This window comes from Podospora pseudoanserina, chromosome 2 (assembly GCF_035222485.1).
Source record: "Podospora pseudoanserina strain CBS 124.78 chromosome 2, whole genome shotgun sequence".
Lineage (NCBI taxonomy): Eukaryota > Fungi > Ascomycota > Sordariomycetes > Sordariales > Podosporaceae > Podospora > Podospora pseudoanserina.
In genome coordinates this window covers 4139923-4160731 of record NC_085921.1, presented here as the reverse complement: position 1 = coordinate 4160731, position 20809 = coordinate 4139923, and the positions used below count along the sequence as shown (strand labels likewise).

Here is a 20809-nt window from a genome sequence, read left to right as displayed (position 1 = left end):
ATCGTGGGGTCCATCCAATCGCCGCCATCAGTGGGTTTCACTGGGCCATGTTCCGTCATCGCTGCCCCAAGAACACCACTGACCGGTAGCTTGATTTTTCAGGAGTCCGCCAGTGATCGCCAGTCCGCAAGTCCATCTTCCAACGTTATTCCAATCAAAGAAAGCGAGTAATCACACATCACAAAGGCCAGACCATCCCGCCAGCCGAAACACCATCACACAGCTTCCCGACTACACCTTTCCGGACGTTGGCGCATGTGCCCCCCAGCTGGTGGCGTGAAGAGTGTGGAGGACCAGTCACCAGACCCGATTCCCGATTGAAAGTGAGGGAGGGTGGGAAGAGATAGACAAGGAGGGGGACAGCTCCCCTGGCTGGCTTGTGTCTCTGTGACCTGCCACTTCCTGTTGCGATTAGCACATTACATGTAAGTCGAACGTATGTCTTGTCTTGTCCTGTCTCGAGAGTTTTCCGGGTTATTTCTAGACGAACATGTCTCGACATCTCTTGCGACTTTCCCCCTTAAGTTAGGCCGCCCCCGACTTGACCACACCCTCCCGTCAGGCCATGGCCATGTCATGTTGAGGGAACCCGACGATTCACAGCTCTCGCTCCCGCCGTGTTTCGATCGCCCTCCCCCGCCCCGGACTTCTGAGCCTGCATGCGGCTCCTGCAAGCTTCCTGCAGGGCTAAACCACTGCCTTGCGAGTTTCTGGTCTTGGCGTCGGACGACAGACACTACGAGTGTTCCTCTCGTCTTTGCTGCTTTTTGATCTTTTCTATCTGTCCTGCTTGTTCTGCGTCGTTGCCGCTACAAAGAATGCCGGTATACTGACATGTTGCGCCGACTAGCGTCTCTAGGCCACTCGGCCTCGGAGGACCAGCTACCCATGTCCCCCTCTCCCGGAGACGACCAGCCCCCGGAGAGGATCACCGGAGGCCTTGCCGGTGTCTTTAAGGGACTGGCCGGCGGCAGCAGGCTTACAAAATCACCACCACCTTCACTTCAGTCCCTCGGTTCCATCGCCGCTGCCCAGGCACAGCCTTCACCGTCGACGAAACATGCCGATGACAGCCCACTCCCGACCGCCCTTCGAGGGCTTGCCCCCGACCAGGTTGAGCAATATGTAAAGTTGAAGAATAGGAACGGTCATCTGAATGAGAGGATAGCTGCGGCAACTTCGCTTCGTTACGCAATAAGGGATTTTCCACTAAATCCTGTATGTGTTCCCCATGTGCCTCCTTAAGCCGTCGGGGCCCAGTTGCTGACGTCGTTGACTAGGTACTCGACATATGGTACGCCGGCAAAGACCTGATCAACGAAAACTATCCAGAAAACGCCCGACAGATTGGCTGGGAGCTTCTTACCGAGTGCGCAAAGTACACAGGTGCCAGCGAGCTGGAGCGCCGCGAGTATTTTGAAACCCTCACAGCACCTGCGAACCGAGCAGACTTTCACCTTCAGCTCGCTGCTCTAGAAGATCTCACTACAAAAGGTCGCAATATCACCGGGTTCCCGTACGACATATTCCCGTTACTTATTTCCTGGCTACACCAGACATACCAAATCGTCAGCAAGGCTCGTAGAAGGGCACTGCGAGGGAATGGGGGGTCTGGCAAAGGGAAATCAGCCGCAGCAGGCGAAGATAAGAACTTCTCCCAGCTGTTTGTGCTTCTGAGGGACGTGATCAAATTCAACTTCAAGTTCGCCAGGGACCCAGTGGTTGGGGATTTGATGAGCGAGCTGCTCAATATTTGTAGAAAAACGGCATCGGAGGATGATTTGATAGCATGCATCAACGTGATCGAAGCGCTCGTCACGTTCGGGACCATTCCAAACGGCAAGCTCAAAGACTGTATCAAAGTCCTCGGAACGATACACCAACAGTTGCCTCACCTGCAGAAACAGTCATGGCACACCATCTCCATTATTTGCAGATCGCACCATGGGCAGTCCACGGTCAGGATATTGCTGGACATTCTGCGAACTTATGCGGCCCCAGACGACAAGGAGAAGGAGCAGGAGTTGAACAGAGAGATTCGAGGCGCCCTTTCGGTACTGAAGAAGCTCCTTCACAAATCGACCGAAAAGGGGTACCCCCCTGTGTCCCTTGCGCTTCTGGTGGACGGCCTGGCCAATGTTGCTAAGTCCAACAACACCAAAATAGCCGCTGATACTCTGCAGTTAATCAACTCATTATTCGACGACGCGCGCAACAACATCAGTTCGATGGTCAGAGACGAGCACTGGTCCTCCATCTTCGAGGTTGCTGCCCAGTGTGGGACACAGGCAGTCCCCTTCACGGCCCCAGATTCGGAATCACTCCTTTCGCCGCGGCAAGTACCAGAAGCCGAGGACCCCGTTACCAGGCAGCTGAGACGCCTCATCACCCGCATCGAAAACCTCCTCACCCAAACATCCGACCTGCTGCAACGAGATGAGTGCATGCAATTCCTGACCCAGGTGTACTTGGCCCTTCCAGATTCTGCTGCGGGTCTCGTCATCGCCTACTTCAAGGATCACAGGAGCTGCTTCCCATCAGACGTGGAGTGGAAGAAGAATCTTGACATAATCATGGATGGCTTTTTCCTGGCCCAACACCGGGATCCGCTGACGCGGTTGCACGCTTTGGAAATCATCATCAAAGTCTACGACTTTCTCTCTCTCACACAAGATCTCATGGAAGAGGACGCTCTTGGCGACCTCGTGCGCCGGCTGCTCTCTGGTATTAGCGAAGAAACGAACACACTGGTTCTTCAGGACACGGTTACGTTCCTCGTCAAGGTCTCGCAAACTGCAGATGGCGGTCTTTTTGATGACATCATAGGAGGTCTGAGGGAGGTGGTTGCAAAAGAAATGTCCAGGTCACCCTTGGCTTTGTTGGCGTCGCCAAAGTCCAGTTCCTTCCCTCCAGGTCAGACCGTTTACTTTGCGAACCAGAGCCTCTCCAACGTTGTCACCAGAGGTTATGTTCAGATTTTCATCCGAACACTCAACACCGATGGCTCCAAAGCATCCAAGGCTTTTGCTGCCCTGGTTCACATTGCCCGGTCTAATTCATGTGAGGTTGATGCTCGGCTGACGGCCATGAAGATGCTCTTTCGACTTCGAGCAGATGCGGAATATCAAATATATATCACCACGCAGGTTGAGAATGAAAGCCTTGCAGGCTTGCTTTACAGGACGGAAGCATCACTTGCAAGAAAGCTGGCCGAGGATGCCGCACATCCATCTAGGCTGCCAAGGGCTGAGCCAGCAACACGGCCGTCTCGTGGTATATCATTTACCCAGGGGCAGGCAGGAGAGAAAGGGCTTCCTGCACGGCAAACACATACCCCAAGGCCCGTAGTCCATCAGAATCAAAGATTATGGTCGGTCCCCGATGCAGATGCTCTACCTGAGAGCCTCCCTGAGAGACCGAGCTGGTTGCTTATTTCCTACCGAGACGAGAATGATGCTATTGGAGCCGAGTTGGGCTCTACAGGAAGGGCAGTACTGAATATGGGTGCTTGGCTGGAAGCGATGATCAGCCTCTTCCACAACGGTTGCGACTGGGAGGTTTACAGCTTTGTTCTGGCACACCTTCCCGCCCAACTCAGCAATCATCCCATTTTCAGGGGCGCGATCCCTCACATCCACGAGCTTCGACGGTTCTTTTGCGAAATGATCAAGACCGGCAACTTTCAAGAGCCCCCCCTTTCGTCAGGCTTGCGGCGAAGTGATGTGAGCAACTGTCTGTTTCACTCGCTGGCCATGATTCTCAGTTATCATGAGCACTTCCAAAAGATGGACGAGGACGATATGGTCAGGACTTTTACGCATGGCATCTCGGACAAGACAGCAAAGACATGCATCCACGCTTTGCAAGTGTGCTGCCACGAGCTGCCTCTTTCTGTCAGCAAAGCTCTTGTGACGATTCTGCAAAAGATGTCGCAAGTCATCACACAGCCCCTTGTCGCCGTACACATTCTTGAGTTTCTGGCGTGCCTCAGTCGCCTGCCGTCGTTGTATTCCAACTTTCGAGAGGACGAGTATCGCATCATCTTCGGCATCTGCGCCAGATACTTGCAGTCAGTACGCGACAAGAAACAACATACCGCACGCCCTAGTCATTCGAGCGAGCCGTCAACGCCCAGTATTGTTGTAGCACACCACCCAGAGATGCTCGGCCACCAAGCTGCCAACGATGATCTGCCACAGTACGTGTATGCTCTGGCGTACCATGTCATTACTTTCTGGTTCCTTGCGGTAAAGCTGCCCGATCGACCGAGTCATATCAACTGGATCGCCAAGAACCTGTTCGTAGATTCGGACGGCAGGGCCACAAACGAGGAACAGGCACAGGTCACACTTGACTTCATGCAGCGTGTGGCTTTTTCGGATGCTTGCGATTCGGCTCAGGATCCCCTCTTCACCGAGGAGTTCTACGGCGAGATTCAGAAGAGGCGCTGGATCATCGGAAACAGCATCGTCACCATTCGGCAGGCTAAAGAAACGGGCTGGGCTGAGATTACTCGACGATACCCGTCGGGCACATCGTCGTTCGCCATCCGTGTCGAATTCTCCCCCATGCCAAATCAGCCAGCTGCGGACCTATCTGATGCATCGGCCTGGGAAGGACGCTTCCAGCACGGTATCACCATCTTTCCCAGCCATCTGCTGATGCAGCTGCTCGCACCAATGCCTCAAATGTACGATCCCGCCATTCGACCCATTCCGTTACCGGACGACGACAATGTGAACCGAGCCATCCGTATCTTTGACAGGAATTCCACCGTCGACGGGCACAAAGTCGGTGTCATTTATGTTGGCGAGGGACAGACACAGGAGACCGAGATCCTCGCCAACACGATAGGCTCGCCAGAATACCTCGAGTTTCTCAAGGGGTTGGGCGTACTGACGAAGCTGAAGGGGGCCACATTCAACACCCAAGGCTTGGACCGCGAGTACGACACCGACGGCCAGTACACCTACTGCTGGCGCGACCGCGTCACCGAGATTGTCTACCATGTCACCACACAGATGCCCACCAATCTGGAGCGTGACCCGCAGTGCAACCACAAGAAGAAGCACATTGGCAACGACTATGTCAGCATTGTCTGGAACGAATCTGGCTTGCCGTTCAAATTCGACACCTTTCCCTCCCAGTTCAACTACGTCTACATTGTCATCACCCCCGCACCGCGGCGGACGTTTTCGTCCATGAGAGAGATGGCACAAAAGCGGCAGGACGGAGAGGCTCAGCAGGTTTCCCCCTTCTTCAAGGTCCAAGTCATGAACCGGCCCGGCTTCCCAGAAATCTCCCCAGTCGCCGAGCCAAAGCTTGTCAGCTTGAAGGCGCTCCCTCGCTTCGTCAGACTGATAGCCCTCAACGCATCCGTGTTTTCTCTTGTGTGGTCTCAACGCGAAGGTGGCGAGCATGTTTCGTCATGGAGGAACCGTCTTCAGGAGATCAATCGACTACGCGAGCGACACGGTCCCAAGAGTGCGCACTATGGGCACTCTGCCGGGTTGACTGGTTTGGCTACTGCCACCGCTACTGCCGGTGGCTTACCGCTCATCAACAGCAACGCCCCCGTGTCAGGAACGCAGAGCGGGCTCGGCGGTGCAAGTGCTGGCGCTGTCGGGCCGGGGGGTATGCTGTCGGACTATAGCATTGGCGGCGGCGGGGGCCCCTCTGGCATCAACAGCGCAGGCAGCAGACCGGCGAGCGGGAATATTCGTGACAGCTTTAGCAGCTTACGTAGGTCGTCGGTTGCGACGTTTTTTACGAGTAACACTGCTGCTACGGGGTTGAGTGGGGGTGCTTCTGGGGCTGGGACGGGGACGGGGAGCGGGAATGATGGGTCGCATCGGTCGAGCATGTTGAGCACTGCGGCGAGTTCTACCATGATGACGGATCATGGGGTGCATCACCATGGGCAGGGTGGGAATGGGGATACGGAGGCGCTGGTGGATGCGGTGGATTTTTCGAAGTGGACTTGATTTTCTTGGTGGGAGGGTGGGATTGGGACATGGCCGGATAGGAAACAAGGGACCGGATTGGGAGGGGGAGTTTTGTTAAAAATGGTGTTGAGGTAATGAATGGTGTGGTGGTGAGTTGTGAGGGGGTTTGTACTCGAAACTGGGACGTTGAGAGAGAGGGGAAGGGGGGAGGGAGGTTTCTTTTGCTTTTTTGCTCTCTTTAGGGGAGAGGGGGGTCAGTTTGAGGGTAACTCAAATTGCGATTTTTATTGCACTGTGAAGGGGATTGGGTTTTGTGATGAATATTAGCGACAGGAGGGGAGGAAAGGAGGTGTATATACCATTTATGTTTAGGCAAAAGTTTGTGTTTTGTTTACTTGGTTGCTTTTACACATATATGCTGAGCACAATGAGTGAGTTAGTAGTAAGATATCTTCAAAAGGGGTTTTTTGTGTGTGGGGAGACTGAAGACATCTAGAGTCGTTGAAAAGATTGTGGTAGGCAGGCTTTTTGAACCTTTATGGTGGTGCCCATTTTACCGTTCCTTCGAGGCTTATTTTGACAAGCTTTTGAAAGTCTTTTGGCAATTTTTTTAGTGCCTTGCCTACCTTGAGAGGTTGAGATTGTTACATGTGTGATCCCCTCTCTCGCGACTATCTCAGCATTTTAAGAGAAAATTGTCCCTCAAATCAATAGAGTTCACTGTGTGCTTGCGCAGTGGCCAGTTGTTGCCTGCGCAGGTAGGCCAGGTTGTCGTCCTCGATTGGGTGTATGTTGTTTGTCTTTTCAGGGGCATATCTTTCGACCCGTCCGGAGATTCAACCAAACAACCCCTTCCAGTGTTATGCTCAAGATCCGAGATCGAACGGAAGGAAGAAACTTTTTGAAGGTTGGAATGCGAGGGGGGATGGGGTGCCGATTATTCACTTCTATTATGTAGGTAGCACAGCATTTGCTTTCTCGGGCCTGTTGGTTCTGTCTTTGATCTTCATGTCTTGATTTGCTCCGAGGTGAGGTGAGGTTGGTTAACAAAACATTACATAGGGGGGGGGGGGCGCTCGGCTCGGTGAGGGTCGGGTTGGTCTGTGCAGATGAATAATCGGGGTGTGTGTGTGTTGGTTAATATCCTGCCCGCATTTATAACATTTTCAGCTCGGACTCGGAAGGTTTGGGTGGGTGTATTCGGTTCCATCCGATGTTGGTTGCGTGTTGCTGGTTGGTGATCGGGATAGGGCTGAGAGACGGGAGGTTGTTGATCAGCGTTTGTTGTCTGACGGTAACCCTGGGTTTTGAAATCCCGATTCGGAAGATGGGTTTTTATTGGTGAAGTGTTTGGGGTGTGATTAATCAAGTCGGTGGTGTAAAAGAGAGGAGAGTTATTGGTTCTCGAGGTCCGATGGTGCATAGCTATCTCCTTCAAGTGTTCACGGTCTGTACAACTTGGTCTTCGCATCTGAGCTCGTTGTTTATTACACAGAATATCTCCAGTGGCTGGATTTGCCAAAGGTGGCGTTTTCATGTGTCCCTTCACATCACAAATCTCGTCCGTCACATGTCCGAACACCCCATCATCGTGTGTCACAAAAGACTGTCATATTCTTCGGAAGCTTTTCAGTCAGGGCTCGCTCCACACCTACCTGACTGGACAGTTTAAGCGGTGTTACACAACGTACGACCTCGCCCATCCATGTGAGGAGGTGCAACAAAATCCTTTGTAATATCTTTCTTCCCTTATTCATCATGTTGCCGTCCGGGCTGGGTAGGTGCATGAACGACAACTCTCCATTTGACTTCTCACCTGTTCTCACAATACATCATTCTCACCTTGGCCTGCTTATCCGAGAATAATATAGATCTTTGCCTCAATGGACAGTTTCCTTAGTCACGATGTTGCCGGTTGATGAGTGACACAACACAGATTATTATCAAGCTTGGCTAATCCATGTGCATATATTGAGTAGTAGCCCCCCATGTTACCTTTCAAGGTTGGATCTGACATGTGTGTATCAGCGTGGTTCATGTAACACAAAGTCTGTTGTTCAACAGGATGTTGCTGGTTCCTTTAGTGTGATCACATCCCGCATTTTGGCAAAGGAAAACGCAAGACCCATGCAGAAGCGAGAAACTAGTCTGGCTAAGACACATGGCCTTGACGGAATTACTGAGAGGAGACAATGGAGGTATCTTGTACCAGGTAGGCGCATGATTTGTCATTGGTAAGGGAAAAAGGGGCGAGCTATATCGTATCTCACATATTACTCTTGCCAGAAGGGACAGACACATATCCCACGCATGAAAAGAGAGCATGTTCCGAGGAGAGGAGGATGATGATCTCTCACATTCAGCCGCACAATGTCACCATCCGTCATCGTTAATTGATGGAGCCCATTTCGGTCCCGGTCTTGCCCCAGCCGTGCATGCGGGAGGCCGTTTTGATCCCCTCTGAGGTCGATCTTTTGTAAGTTTGCTGTGATATGAGTGCCAAACGGCTTCCGAAGAGTTCAATACTTCAAGTTTGTATAGTTGGCGAAGAAAGGGGAGAATCAGCCGGATCTTTTGCGGGACCGGTGCCACAGTTCTGTGCCCCCTTTCTTCTAGAATGTCAACAGAGCCTCTTTTCCCCATGACAATCCTTTGCCCACTTACACCCAAGTACTCGTCGTGTAAACCAACCAGAAACAAACATGTCAAGGCCACAACCCCGGTTACCAACCAACCCAGAGAGGTCACACAAAGCCGGGGAATATGACAGTGCCTCATAACCCGAACGAGAATTGTTGCGGTGACACAAGCTCCTGGTCCCCAAGACGTTTAGCACAAGGGCGAAATTCTTGCGGACTCGCAACAAGCCCTCAAACACCTCCTCGGCACCTCACGGAAGCCCCCACAAGCAGTGGCGGCGGCGAGCTTAACAATTAAGCGAAAGCGAAAACTGGTGATGTATGTATGGAACAGGATCGATCAGCAAAGTTACACAAAAGCCACCGCACCCTCAAACTCTTGCCTGTTCCCATGTGCAAGTATGTGTACGACCTCTACGATTGAGTTTCCCCTTCTGGAAACATCTGGATACGAGTAGGATGTGTGGTTTGTTTGTATGCCGTCAAACGTGACTTTTCACATGAGTGTGTGAGCGCTCAAGACCTTCGGACCGAAGCCGCCACCTTTCGGCATGATGATGATAGGTAAAATATAAGAAAGTTATACCGGGCCGAGATCGGTCAAGAGGATGATGGGATGAACTCGGATGAAGGGGACTGAAGGGGGTAACACAGTTGAGTAATGCCTACCTACCGGACAGACATTTTGAACGGAGAAGTGACACAGCATACCTCAAGGTAACCACCTGTCAACCCCCCCTTCGCTTGTCTTTTCCTCTCTTCTTGGTTGGCTAAGTGTCACAAAAGAGCACAAGATAAGGTAAACCACAATGTACAGCAGGCAGGCAGGCAGGCAGGTAAGTAGGTAGTTAGGTAGGTAGGTAGGTAGGTAGGTTATCAGTGTCGTTACACGCACAGTTCTTTTCTCCCAACAACAACCCTTTCCCACAAGGTAGGTACCATCCCATCCATCCTGATCAGTCACCAGCCCGGCGATTACCCCCTCCCCTGATCGGTGCCATCTGATTCGAAGAAACTAACTAGGTAGGTCGGTCTAGGTATGCGGCCTTAATCCTGTTTCGTTCCGGAATAGCCTCATCGACATGGTCTTGTGAGGGAAACCGTGCAGATACATATTGGTTACACAACCAAAACCCTGTCTGTCTGTCTGTGTGTATGTATGTATGTATGTATGTAAGTGGGTGTGTGTCCAAGCTGTGCCGCCACGCCGCGTCAATCTATCATCCCCAAGATCAACCATGCGGGAGAGCCAGGTTTTGTGTGGTGTTCTGCTGGTCAGGGTTGGAGGGGGAAAGCAGATCAGAGATCATCGCCCACTTACAGCAAGGAGATAGTGACGTTTGTTCGAAGGTTGGCGCCCCTTGTGCTGTCATAAACGCCCCCGCGTTTATTCGTGAGAGGAAAAGGGTTTGTCAGACGTTGATTTCAAGTGAGGAACGAGGTTTGTAATGTGTCCTCTGAAAAGGTTACACAAACAACTCGTTCCGAGTATGTCCAAAGCGTAAGAACACAGCCTGTCAGTTTTACATCCTAGCAAGGATAGTTTGAGACACAAGCAGATAATGGTGATCAACTGAGACACCGAAAACCTTCCCTTTTACAATCTTCCGAACCCCAAAAACATGTGCTTGATATCTGCAACTTGTATTGTGTTCTGTCGGGTATTCTTTCCATCTTTGAACTTGTCTTGCAACACCGGGAATCTTTTTCCCAACCTCACACACCAATAGCGCCGCAGGCTCGTGCGAGACAAGAGCCCTATCCTTATGTGATCCGGACCATGCTGCCCAGTGTTTATATCCACCACCACCACCACCAATGACCTCAAAGCCCACCTTTAAGCAGAATGTCTGCCAGCCGGGAGGGATCCACGATCCATCCTCGTCCTACCACCACCGCCTCGCTTACACGGAAATGGCATAAGCTCGGTGTTGTGTTGACATAATCCCTCGTGTAACCCGAGCCTAGCTGACTGACAGGGGATGGATGATCCTCTTCTCTGTCCAGCTGATGACAGCAAAGCTACCTACCTACCTTGTTGGTCAATGTTGCCATTTTTGGGCTCTCTTCCTCGAGAAAGAGATGACAAAAATGTCTTCGCCAATCGCGCCTAAGAAGAAGTCGGTGTTACGGACGATAATCCTGATAGGTCTGCACGGATAAAGATTCTGAATCCTTCGACTGGGGAGGCGGGGACATTTCGGATGGTTGCGTCTGATCCTTCCTGCTGCCAGCAAAGAGCTTTTCTTTTTTCTTTCTTTTTTTGGGGGGGTTGGGGTTGGGGTTTGGGTTTGGCTCCCCCACAATGCACAACTGATGTAGTAGTAGTAACAGGGGGAAAAAAAAGCCCAAAAAATGATTCCTGTTCTCACTATGGGATTGCTGCCACCCGTGTACCCCCATCCGACGTGAAGCCTCCGAGCGGCTGCTGGGTTGTACAGGCCGTAAAATGGACGGACTCATCCCACATAATCGTGACCACACCCTGCTCGGTGAAGCACCAGCCCGCCCGCAGCCGCCGATGGTTCTGGACCAAGCTGGCGGCCGCACACACGCTGTTGTCGGCATGTTTGGATTCCGTGTAAACATGGTCATTGTTGTGAAGGGCCGGCCTTTCGGTGACAGTAGCCTTAGATATCCCGCCACACATCTCTGTATCTTGCCCATTTGTTGAAGCCTACAATTGGTCAGCCGCCGTAGACAGTTGTAAATTCTTTGCTTTGTTACACTCACCCATAGATGGGAACCCCTCATCGCCACCCTTGACGGCGTCCATAAACAGCTGTGTCATCCCCTGCTCAGCAAGCAGCTGAATGCAGCTGTCTAATAGTCTGACCATCACAGCGCTCCGCCGACCTGAATCTCTGCATAGATCATCTTGCACCGTAACGGTTAGCACATGACGACGTGGTGCTCAGAAGAACACTGACCTGCAATGCAAACGCACGTTACCCCGCCAACATCATCCCCAATCATGTTGGTCCAAGGCAGATCCTCGGCCACCGGACTCCCCGTGTTCTTGACATATGTCAAAGCCGCGGCAACCATCGTGCCGGCTTCGTCCAGTCCGACAACAATGTCGCGGATGTTCATCGAGTTCGCCAGCTTGGCATACTGGTCGTACCAGCCCACATTGTCCCTCCTCCTAGACTCCGACCCTACCAGCGCCAACACCATGTCGAACTCGTGAAATTCGCACTGGCGGAACACCGGCCCCGGTGGCAACACGGTTGGAATAGGCCAATCCGCAAACTTCAGCAGCCAGTCGCACGCCTCCTGCCCAGTCCCCGGGCCCGGTAACTGGGTAAGAATAGGCCAGTTGCGTCGCCCAAACCAATCCTCCACCGGTGAGTCCATCGGAAGCCCATACAACAGCCGAGGAAACGTGCTCCCAAGCTGTAACCGGCACACACCACGTGTCTTTGTAAGCTGCCTCAGCGCATGGTTGTGCAAGCTCAACCCGATGCCTCGTTTCCGGTACGCCGGGCGCACAAGCAAGGCAGCCACGGACCCGACCAGGCGTTCCTCCTCAGCCCCGGCATAAGTTGTATACGTCGCACAAAACCCGAGCAGCTGGGAGGTCCCCGGCTCACGAACCACGTAATGCATCGCCCACCCATCCCGTCGCAGCAGCGCCTGGAACAAGAAGCGGCTCAGGTGGAAGTTTTCTGGGAAGCACCGGCACCAGAGCTCATACGACGCATCCATGTCCCGGGGCCCGTTCCATACCTCGACCGACCAGGCCTTTGGGGCGAGGACCAGATTCTGCAGGTTAGGACCGGTTGATGGTGGCCGCTTTTTGGTCTCTCCGAATATGACGTCTGCAGCTGCTTCGAGATCGGACGGGTCGAGGCTGGGTACCTGCACTATCGCCGGGAACGACTTTTCGATGGGCCCCAGCTCTCGGGCGTCGCAGCAGGCCACGATGACATGTGGTCGGTTCTCGCAGATACTTCGTGTGATCTCGGCGAGTGCCACTTGCGAGGGCTGACCATGGACAGGTGGACCTGAGAGGACGAAAATGATCGCCGTGGCTAGCCTGATGTGCACAACATGTGTGCCGGTGATACCGTAGCGTGGTAGGTAGGGCACATGCCGAACCCAGGGATGATGCTTCGCCAATGCCTTGCCTAGGGATTCGAACGGGTCACTGGTAAGTGATGTCTCTGAATTCATTTTCGAACTGCCAAGATCCGGTATGATTCCAGGTGTGAGCAGCAACAGGAGGTCGCCATCCTTGAGTGGTTTTGATAGTGGCAGATAGGAATGCGAATCTTGCATGACCGTAGTCACCCGGTGCTTGCTGAGGTCCATGGGAACAGGAGAGGTAGGGTCAAGGTCAGTTGTTGAGGGTTCGGGAGGACTCATTATGAATTAACAAATGTGTCTGGGTTCATCGGTCAGTCAATGGTCAGGGGTTGAGGGCGAGGGTGGTCTTGAGCCTCACTTACATCACCTTTTGTACAGCTTCAAAACCTCACACATTTCTGAACAGGAACCCCACCCATGCAAGCCTTTTTCTTGAACTTTCTTGATCTCGTGCCGTGTCAGTCCACGCGTACTGTCTTAGGGACAAGTCGGATACGGGATGAAAAGGGTTATTAGTTGCAGCCCGAAAGCTGGTGGTGAGCGGTACGGTATAAGTTGCGTAATGGGGATCCCAGGGCCGGGTGAAATGGCCTTCAACCAGGACTTTCCGAGGTAAAATGCAGCGAACTTGGTAGGATTTTTTGGTGCCCTTTTGGGCGGAGAGGAACGAGCCAAGAACAGGGCCAATGGGAGCGGCAGAGGAAAGTTGGGGGCACCACGAGTCGGCAACGGTAGATGGGTGCGTGTGGTTATGTATGTAAGTTGAATTTATTGCAGGAACCTAACAAGTGAAGGTGGGTGTGTGTGTGTGTGTGTGTGTGACACCACACCCCCCGAAGCTCGTCAAGCAAGAGATGAGATAGACGCGGGAAGACCAGAAACAGCGCCTCTTTTCGAGGAAAAATTCCATCGAGTTCCCTGTCAGCCCTCCTGTCAGCGGGGTCTCAGAAAACGGCCTAGGTGGCTTTCAGTGCCGCTTCAGGTGTAAGATTGGCCTCTGGATGTACTGTAGGTGGTGACTGGCACAACAGGCGACCGGGTAACACCATAGTGGCAGCCTGTTCAATGCCGTTGTGGTTACTGTTTGATATTTGCACTTCGGCTTGGTGTAGGCTGCATGACAAGTGCGGTGGGTGGTGGTGGTGGTGAAGGGTCAATTGGTGGGTGATGTACGCCTGAAAGAAGCTTGGGTTGTACAGAAAGACGTGCAGATATTGGAGGTCAAGCAAGAAGCATGACGCGCTGATACCGACCTGCGTATCCATAGACTTGTTGTATTCAGTGTTGGTGATGTTGGTGTTGGTGATGTTGGTGTTGGTGTCGGTGTCGCTCGCTGTTGGCTTCACCAGTCGATCATCCGGTGGTTCTCTTTGTCGGCATCGGGGCCTGGATGGTCCGCGCCGCTTTGCCCCATGTCTGAATGTGTTGCCTTGCCGGAGCTTTTGATCTCGGAAGCGTAGACGCCGCTATTGCTGACTGATTGGTGTTACACAGAAAAGTCTGGTTACAGCGTGATGACCGACCGTACTCGTACTCGACGACGGTAACACATCTTGTTGAAGATACGGCAAGTGCATTGTCGAGAGGCGGCCGAGCATGGGTAGCACAAGCGTGAAGGTAACCTCCCAAGGAGCAAGGAGCAAGGGGTAGAAAGAAACGCGGAAGCGCAGGCCGTGTGGGGAAGGCCCGACAACAGCTATACTTGTCACCGAGAATGAATGTCGAGAAGGATCGGGCGAGTGAGCAGACGTGGGGGTGCCGGCAAGGTTGGGGATGTGTCTCGTTCAGACAGACGTCAGACGGGCTGTCTTGATTGTTGATTGTTGCGCGGGTGGAAAGTCTGTGTAACAGGCCTCATCTCGACCGTCACCGTCAGGGCAGTCTTGCCTCATTACCCGGCCTTGCCGACAGCAGAACCAAGAACCAGGCATATGATAATGAAGATGCAAAATATGTCCAGATTGGGCAGTTGAAGGTTACACATATAGACATGCAACCCGGGACTGCTTGGCATTAAAAGTTTGGCGGGTTAGGGTTACAATCACGTCTTGAAGATGCCAAGGACAAGGTTCCTGTCGAAACGCGTTCGACGCGTGTTCCAGAGCATAGGTATCACAGGTCAGGTTACCTTTTTGGGGTATAGTGGAGTGGTTTGGAAGGTCCAATGGACGGAATTCACGGCCAAACAACATCGATTCAGCATTTATCAGCCTAAAAAGTCAGAAATCCCAACATGAGTTTGTCCCCTCCACCAGGCGACCGGCTTGACCAGCTTTTGGACGACTTGGAAACAGGTATGGTGTCTTTTATGATTGCATGCATAACTCGCAATTACATTGTTCGCTCACTAACTCGCAGGCAGCATCCAAAATCCCGGCCAAACGACGCCAAACAAGCATCAAACCCACAGTCGAAAAGACCACATCACTTCTCTATGACCGAGGCGCTCTTCCAGATGACCTCATCCGTCTGGTCGACTTGTTAACCCAACACAATCACCTGGACCAGGCCAGTCTGTCGGCAATCACCCGCAACCTCTATCCTTTGGGAAAAGTCAGCGATGAAGTCCTTTTACGAATCGTCGGTGCCTTGGGCCACGGCCACCTCAAGCCATCGTTTCCCCTTCAGAGCCTGTTCCTGAAATGGCTGGTGATGGTGTACCACCTGTTGCAGAACCCAACCATCTTGTCACAGACATACGCCGTCTTGTTCAACCTTCTCGATTCGGCTGCCATCAGGTACGTCGAAAAACTCGGTTCAGATGATGTTTGGAATCTCGTCTTGCTGACCATGGTCACTTGCCCTCGCACAGACCGCAGCTGTGTCACCTTCTGGCGCTTATCACCAGGCGGAAGCATGTGCGACCATTTAGGATTCAGACCATGTGAGTGAGCGATCGTATACCTCGTATTTTGCGACTGACCAGGACTGACATAATCATGGATTAGACTGGCTCTTTCGCGACAGACTGGCGGTGACCCCAACTTGACTGGTCTGCTCAGGGTGTTCAAGAACTACTATCCAGAGATTATCGTGGGCGACATCACCAAGGGACGTGCGGCTGCTTTTAAACACCCAGATGTCCAGTGGAGGGAGCGGCTCAACGAGATTCAGCAACAGCATTTCGACCGGCATGAAGACGACGGGACCAGAAACGGCTTTGCTGTCAGTCATGCTTTGGGACGCCGGTTGAAGGGGGCGAGAGCTCTTATTCCCAACGTTCATACGCTACATGCCCACGAAACCTCGGTGACACTCGAGGAGTTTGACAGTGCCGAGGGGTTTGTCAACAGTCTCGAAAAGATCGAAATGCCCTCGCAGCTGGTTGCCGTCCTTGCAGACCCCTTGCTGCAGAAGTTTTTGTTGCTGCGGCCCAGTCAGGAGGCTTCGCAGCGCATAAGCAACTGGCTGATGGCGTGTGTGGGTGATGTGGCGAGCGGTGATACAGACCCGTCATTCCTACTCGATATGGTAGAGGTGATTCGTGATTATGTCTTGAGTACCAAGGTTTGTTGTGTCTATTGTTCCACACAACTCCTCAATGCTAACATGCTGCAGGAATTATCTCCCGTTTTGATGGAATTCCTCCAAAGCTTCCTGCAGACATGGAACGGGTTAGACAAACGAGACATAGTCCTCGAGACCTTGAGCTACCTCCCCCTGCTTGACTTTACCGGTATGCCCTCACCTTCATCCCTAATCACCCAACTTGTCACTAACCCATTCAGAATTATCCCCCCTCTTCACCCTCCTCCAATCTAAGCTCCTCAACAACACCCCCCAATCCCAGCTCGCCCTGCTAACCTTTTACACCCTCCTCCTAAACAACTGGACGACCCGCCTCCTCTCCCGACCCGCCTCCTCCCTCCCATCACAACCAGTCACCTCCATCCCCTCCCTCCTCACCCACGTCAACCCCCTCTGCCTAACTCTATCCCAATCCTCCCCTTCCGTCTCCACCTCCCTCGCCATCCTAGACTTCTACACCGCCACAGGCAGAATCTACTCCTCCCCCATCCTCCTCCTCCACATCCCAATCGCCATCCCCCCACCCTTGCTAGTCTACAACCTAGCCTTCTCCCCCTCCCTAACCGTCCTATCCCGCCTCTGCTCCATCCTAACAGTCTATAAAATAGCCTGGGAGACCGTCATAACCAAGAAGACCTCCCCTCAGCAACAGCAACGAAAACCATCACAGGAAGAATGGTCCCAGATCAACATCTTCAACGGCTTCCTGATGGACATCTGCAACAACCTCTGGAGGGGACGTGCATTCGCCCTCGCACCAACATCCGACCCTGGCTCCCCCGACGCCAACGCCAGGGGTTGCCGCATACCGAAATCGCTTGTCCCTGTTTTGGACTCGTATCTCAGAGATCTAGACGATGATTTAAAGCTCGAGACTGTTTTTGGTCTGAGCTACAACCCGGTGCTTTGTCTGCAGAGTATCAAATTTGTAAGGGGGCTGGAAGAAAAGGAAATGAAAAAGGGGGGGCTGTTGGTAAGGCATGCTGGGCCGGTGACGCAGCAGAGTTTGGTGAGACTGACTGGGAGGGGGGGGGTGAGACTCAGCTGGCAGGAGTACAGGGCGGGAGTGTTGGGGTGGTTGGAGGGGGAGGAGGTGGGGCAGGGGGGGTTGCCGGAGTTGATGTATAACACCATGAAGAATTTGATGGGGGCTAGACGGGGGACGGAGGGAGGGGGAGGGAGTTCGTTTTCCTCGCTGGCGTAGGGGAAAAGGGATGTGCTTGTTGATGGATGGGTATCATTCTTGTGTTTGGTTAAAAATAACTGAGGTCTAACCACCGTGCATGGTCGAGACAAAAACAACTTTATCCCCTGCCTTGAGCTCGCATTCTTCCTCCCCTTCGAGTTCCCAGTCTGCCTCGTTGATGAGGACCAGTATGCCGGGTGTTCTGGTTGGTTAGTTGTGCTCGGCCTGTTCAAAGGAAAACAGGAACACTTACAAGTGACCATCGCCTTGCACGAAAAATTCTGTCCTTGGGTGCTTGAGGTGGTGCTTGACGAGGTATGAGATTAGGAAGCCGACGTTGGCGGGGGAGGAGTCGGAGGGGTTGAGGAGGGGGAGGGAGATGGTGTGGGATGTTTTGTTGGAGAAGAGGGTGTCTAGGCCGCCTCTGTGTGAATGTCAGTATCATGAGAAATGATTAACAACTCTATGATGAGAGATGGTATGTGGTGGTGATATCAAACCAGTAACCGAATAAGACTGAGAGGGGCTTACAGGAAATCCACCGAGATGGGCATGGTCTCTGGTTCTGGTGCCATTTTGATGATCTTGCTATGTAGCCTCAGTTGTTGAGATAAAATGGAGAACAAAAACCGTGAAAACCAGTTGTAATATCAACCCTTCAGAAGTTGAATCATATCAAATTGAATCATTCCCTCTCAAGGTTTCACACTCAAAAGATAGCTACCCCACACTTTATTGCTCACTGTCCTCCAAAAAACCTTCCCAACCCTGACATTTCGACCAATCACAGTCCTCCATTTCTCACATCTGCCTTCCCTTTTCTCGAAACAGTTCATGTGAAATCACGCCTCTCACTATACGACAGAGACGAAAAATTTATATAAAAAATGGCCGACACAGAGACGATAAGAGCAGACAGCAGCTATCTGGCCGCGGGAGCAAACAGGTACTCTGCCGCCTCTGACTGGAGCGCCGAGGGGGTGGTGGCTTTCGGGTCGGATGGGAATGTTTGTTTGTGGAATCCTCAAGTATGTTTTCTCTTTCCCACCCTAACATAGGGGTTGTGTGAGCAAGAAACTGATGGTGTATACAGAACCCAAGAGGTATCTCAAGCATACTCAGCCAGCACACCGGCCATGTCAAAGCCGTCAAGTTTCTCCCCAGGCTCGAGGGTGACGACAAGACTATCTTGATCAGCGGAGGAGACGACAAGGTTGTTCGTGCCTGGAGCGTGAGCCCTCGAGATGCTACAGCTTCGTATTTGCAGGCTGTGGAGGGGCATGCGGAGCCTATCAATTGCATTGCGGCTTTGGGAGTGACGCCTGCTGGGGCTCCGACGAAGAGGATATTCGCTACCGGGGCGGCAGATGCGACTGTCAGAATATGGGCTCACGATTCGGCTGCGAACGAGGAGCCATTCAAGCTTCTCCAGTCTGTCAAGACGACCAAGAAATTCATACCCTTGGCTCTGGCACTGAGCCCGCTGGATGATGAAGCAAACGGAATTGTGCTGGCTGTGGTGGGGACGACAAATGCGGTTCAGATATTCACAGCTGGTGCTTCAGATTTGGAGTTCACACTGCAGGCTACCCTGCCAGGGCATGAAAACTGGGTGCGGTCTCTGGATTTCATCAAGGAAAAGACAGAGGCGGGGAGTGATCTACTGCTTGCCTCGGCCAGTCAAGACAAGTATGTCCGTCTCTGGAGGCTTCACCAAGGGACGGCTCTCTCAGCCCTCAACAATGCCACCGGACTGGACCTGTCAGTCTCCCTGACACCAGGAAACAAAATCCACAAGATCTCGGCCGGCGGCACGAAATACTGCGTCATGTTCGAAGCCCTGCTGCTCGGACACGAAGACTGGATCTACACGGCCCGCTGGTCCCGAACCGCAGACGGTAAACTCCTCCTCCTCTCCGCCTCGGCCGACAACTCCCTCTCCATCTGGGAATCCGACCCCGAATCCGGCATCTGGATCACGGGCGCCCGCCTGGGAGAAGTCAGCCGCGAAAAGGGCGCCACAACAGCAACAGGCAGCATCGGCGGCTTCTGGACAGGCCTCTGGTCCCCCGCAGGAACAAGCGTCATCACCCTCGGCCGCACCGGCAGCTGGCGCCGATGGGATTACAACCCCTCCGACGACGCCTGGCAGCAAACCTACGCCATCTCGGGCCACACCCGCGCCGTGACGGGCCTCTCCTGGTCCCAAGACGGCACCTACCTCTTGTCCACCTCGTCCGACCAAACCACCCGCCTCCACGCCCAGTGGACAGGCAACGGCACCGACTCTTCCTCCTTTGGCTCCTGGCACGAGATGTCCCGCCCGCAAATCCACGGCTACGACCTCAACTGCACCGCCACCCTGGGTCCGACATCCTCCTTCGTCTCGGGGGCAGACGAAAAGCTGATGAGGGTGTTCACCGAGCCAAGGGCGGTGGCTAAAATGCTTTCTTGCCTGACAAACTCCAAAATCGACATGTCCTCCGCCCCTGACGCGGCAGACATGCCAGTGTTGGGTCTGTCCAACAAGGCCATTGACAACACCTCCTCCGAACGGAAACCTGAATCCCAAGAAGAAGAAGAAGAAGGCGGCCTCTCCCAAAGCAACTTCACCATCCCGGCCGCCCTCGAAGCAACAACCACCCACCCCCCCTTCGAAGAAAACCTCTCGCGGCACACCCTCTGGCCAGAAGTGGAAAAGCTTTACGGTCACGGGTATGAGATTTCCTGTCTGTGCTCCTCCCACGACGGGAAAATCATCGCCTCAGCCTGCAAAGCCTCGTCTCTCAACCACGCCGTGATTAGGCTGTTCGAAACAGACAAGTGGACTGAGTTACGCCCGCCGCTGCAGGCACATTCCCTGACCGTGGCGAGGGTGAGGTTTTCGGGGGATGATGAGCTGCTTTTGAGCGTGGGGAGGGATAGGCAGTGGGTTGTTTGGGGGAGGAGCGGCACGGGGTATGAGCTTGTGCAGCAGATGCAAAAGGGGCATTCGAGGATGATTCTTGACTGTGCCTGGGGGCCTGCTGAGGAGAAAAAAAGGGTTTTTGCGACGGCGGGGAGGGATAAGCTGGTTCGGTTTTGGGTTGGGGAAAACAAAGAGTTTGGGCTGGGGGGGGAGATGAAGGAGGGGGAGCCGGTTACTGCGGTAGATTTCCTGCCCGAGGTGACAACAGAGGGCAAGATGGTTTTGGCTGTGGGGACCGAGGCGGGGAGGGTCATGGTTGTTACTTTGGGTGTTGCTGAAGAGGGAAAGGTGGAGGTGGTGAGGAAGGCCGTGTTGGATAAGGGGCTCTGGTTGCCGGGGACGGTGATGCAGCTTGCTTGGAGGCCGAAGACGGCTGAGCGAGATGAGAAGAAGAGGGAGCTGGCGATTGCGGGTGAGGATGGTTCGTTGAGGATATATGAGGTGGAGGTTTAGA

The 20809-nt window shown here is 53.2% G+C and overlaps 6 protein-coding genes across 6 annotated transcripts; 3 read left to right on the top strand and 3 right to left on the bottom strand.

Annotated features, from left to right (window-relative positions):
* The first annotated feature begins 103 nt into the window (after nucleotides 1-103).
* Nucleotides 104-6346, top strand: TSC2 (Tuberous sclerosis 2-like protein). The gene is made up of 2 exons (XM_062944832.1): nucleotides 104-1218; nucleotides 1281-6346. Exons 1-2 carry the CDS (start codon nucleotides 835-837, stop codon nucleotides 5982-5984), a joined length of 5088 nt encoding a protein of 1695 aa, XP_062803704.1. The 5' UTR covers nucleotides 104-834; the 3' UTR covers nucleotides 5985-6346.
* Nucleotides 6347-9400: 3054 nt separating this feature from the next.
* Nucleotides 9401-12952, bottom strand: QC764_211260 (uncharacterized protein; the record flags this gene model as incomplete). The annotated part of the gene is made up of 5 exons (XM_062944831.1): nucleotides 9401-9855; nucleotides 9906-10658; nucleotides 10703-11261; nucleotides 11318-11446; nucleotides 11515-12952. The coding sequence occupies 3 exons, from the start codon at nucleotides 12950-12952 to the stop codon at nucleotides 11215-11217; spliced, it is 1614 nt and encodes a 537-aa protein (XP_062803703.1). The 3' UTR covers nucleotides 9401-9855; nucleotides 9906-10658; nucleotides 10703-11214.
* A 564-nt stretch (nucleotides 12953-13516) lies between these two features.
* Nucleotides 13517-14250, bottom strand: QC764_0042920 (uncharacterized protein; the record flags this gene model as incomplete). Its single annotated transcript, XM_062940308.1, has 3 exons — nucleotides 13517-13591; nucleotides 13927-14139; nucleotides 14197-14250. 3 exons carry the CDS (start codon nucleotides 14248-14250, stop codon nucleotides 13517-13519), a joined length of 342 nt encoding a protein of 113 aa, XP_062803702.1.
* A 354-nt stretch (nucleotides 14251-14604) lies between these two features.
* Nucleotides 14605-17405, top strand: QC764_211250 (uncharacterized protein; the record flags this gene model as incomplete). The annotated part of the gene is made up of 6 exons (XM_062944830.1): nucleotides 14605-14967; nucleotides 15036-15411; nucleotides 15486-15557; nucleotides 15622-16180; nucleotides 16232-16349; nucleotides 16402-17405. Exons 1-6 carry the CDS (start codon nucleotides 14907-14909, stop codon nucleotides 17403-17405), a joined length of 2190 nt encoding a protein of 729 aa, XP_062803701.1. The 5' UTR covers nucleotides 14605-14906.
* URM1 (Ubiquitin-related modifier 1) lies at nucleotides 15521-18126 on the bottom strand. Its single transcript, XM_062944829.1, has 3 exons — nucleotides 17919-18126; nucleotides 17641-17811; nucleotides 15521-17589 (listed from the first exon to the last, which is right to left on the bottom strand). Exons 1-3 carry the CDS (start codon nucleotides 17960-17962, stop codon nucleotides 17472-17474), a joined length of 333 nt encoding a protein of 110 aa, XP_062803700.1. The 5' UTR covers nucleotides 17963-18126; the 3' UTR covers nucleotides 15521-17471.
* Nucleotides 18127-18161: 35 nt separating this feature from the next.
* ELP2 (Elongator subunit elp2) lies at nucleotides 18162-20808 on the top strand (the record flags this gene model as incomplete). The annotated part of the gene is made up of 2 exons (XM_062944828.1): nucleotides 18162-18415; nucleotides 18481-20808. Exons 1-2 carry the CDS (start codon nucleotides 18275-18277, stop codon nucleotides 20806-20808), a joined length of 2469 nt encoding a protein of 822 aa, XP_062803699.1. The 5' UTR covers nucleotides 18162-18274.
* Between the last annotated feature and the right edge of the window lies 1 nt (nucleotide 20809).

Excerpts from the sequence above, each read along its gene's own strand:
- TSC2 (XM_062944832.1), top strand. The coding sequence starts at position 835 with ATGTTGCGCCGACTAGCGTCTCTAGGCCACTCGGCCTCGGAGGACCAG. Across the intron at positions 1,219-1,280 it reads GGGATTTTCCACTAAATCCT|GTACTCGACATATGGTACGC; the intron begins GTATGTGTTCCC and ends GTCGTTGACTAG.
- URM1 (XM_062944829.1), bottom strand. The coding sequence starts at position 17,962 with ATGGCACCAGAACCAGAGACCATGCCCATCTCGGTGGATTTCCT. Across the intron at positions 17,812-17,918 it reads CCCATCTCGGTGGATTTCCT|AGGCGGCCTAGACACCCTCT; the intron begins GTAAGCCCCTCT and ends ACATTCACACAG. Across the intron at positions 17,590-17,640 it reads GTGCAAGGCGATGGTCACTT|AACACCCGGCATACTGGTCC; the intron begins GTAAGTGTTCCT and ends CTAACCAACCAG.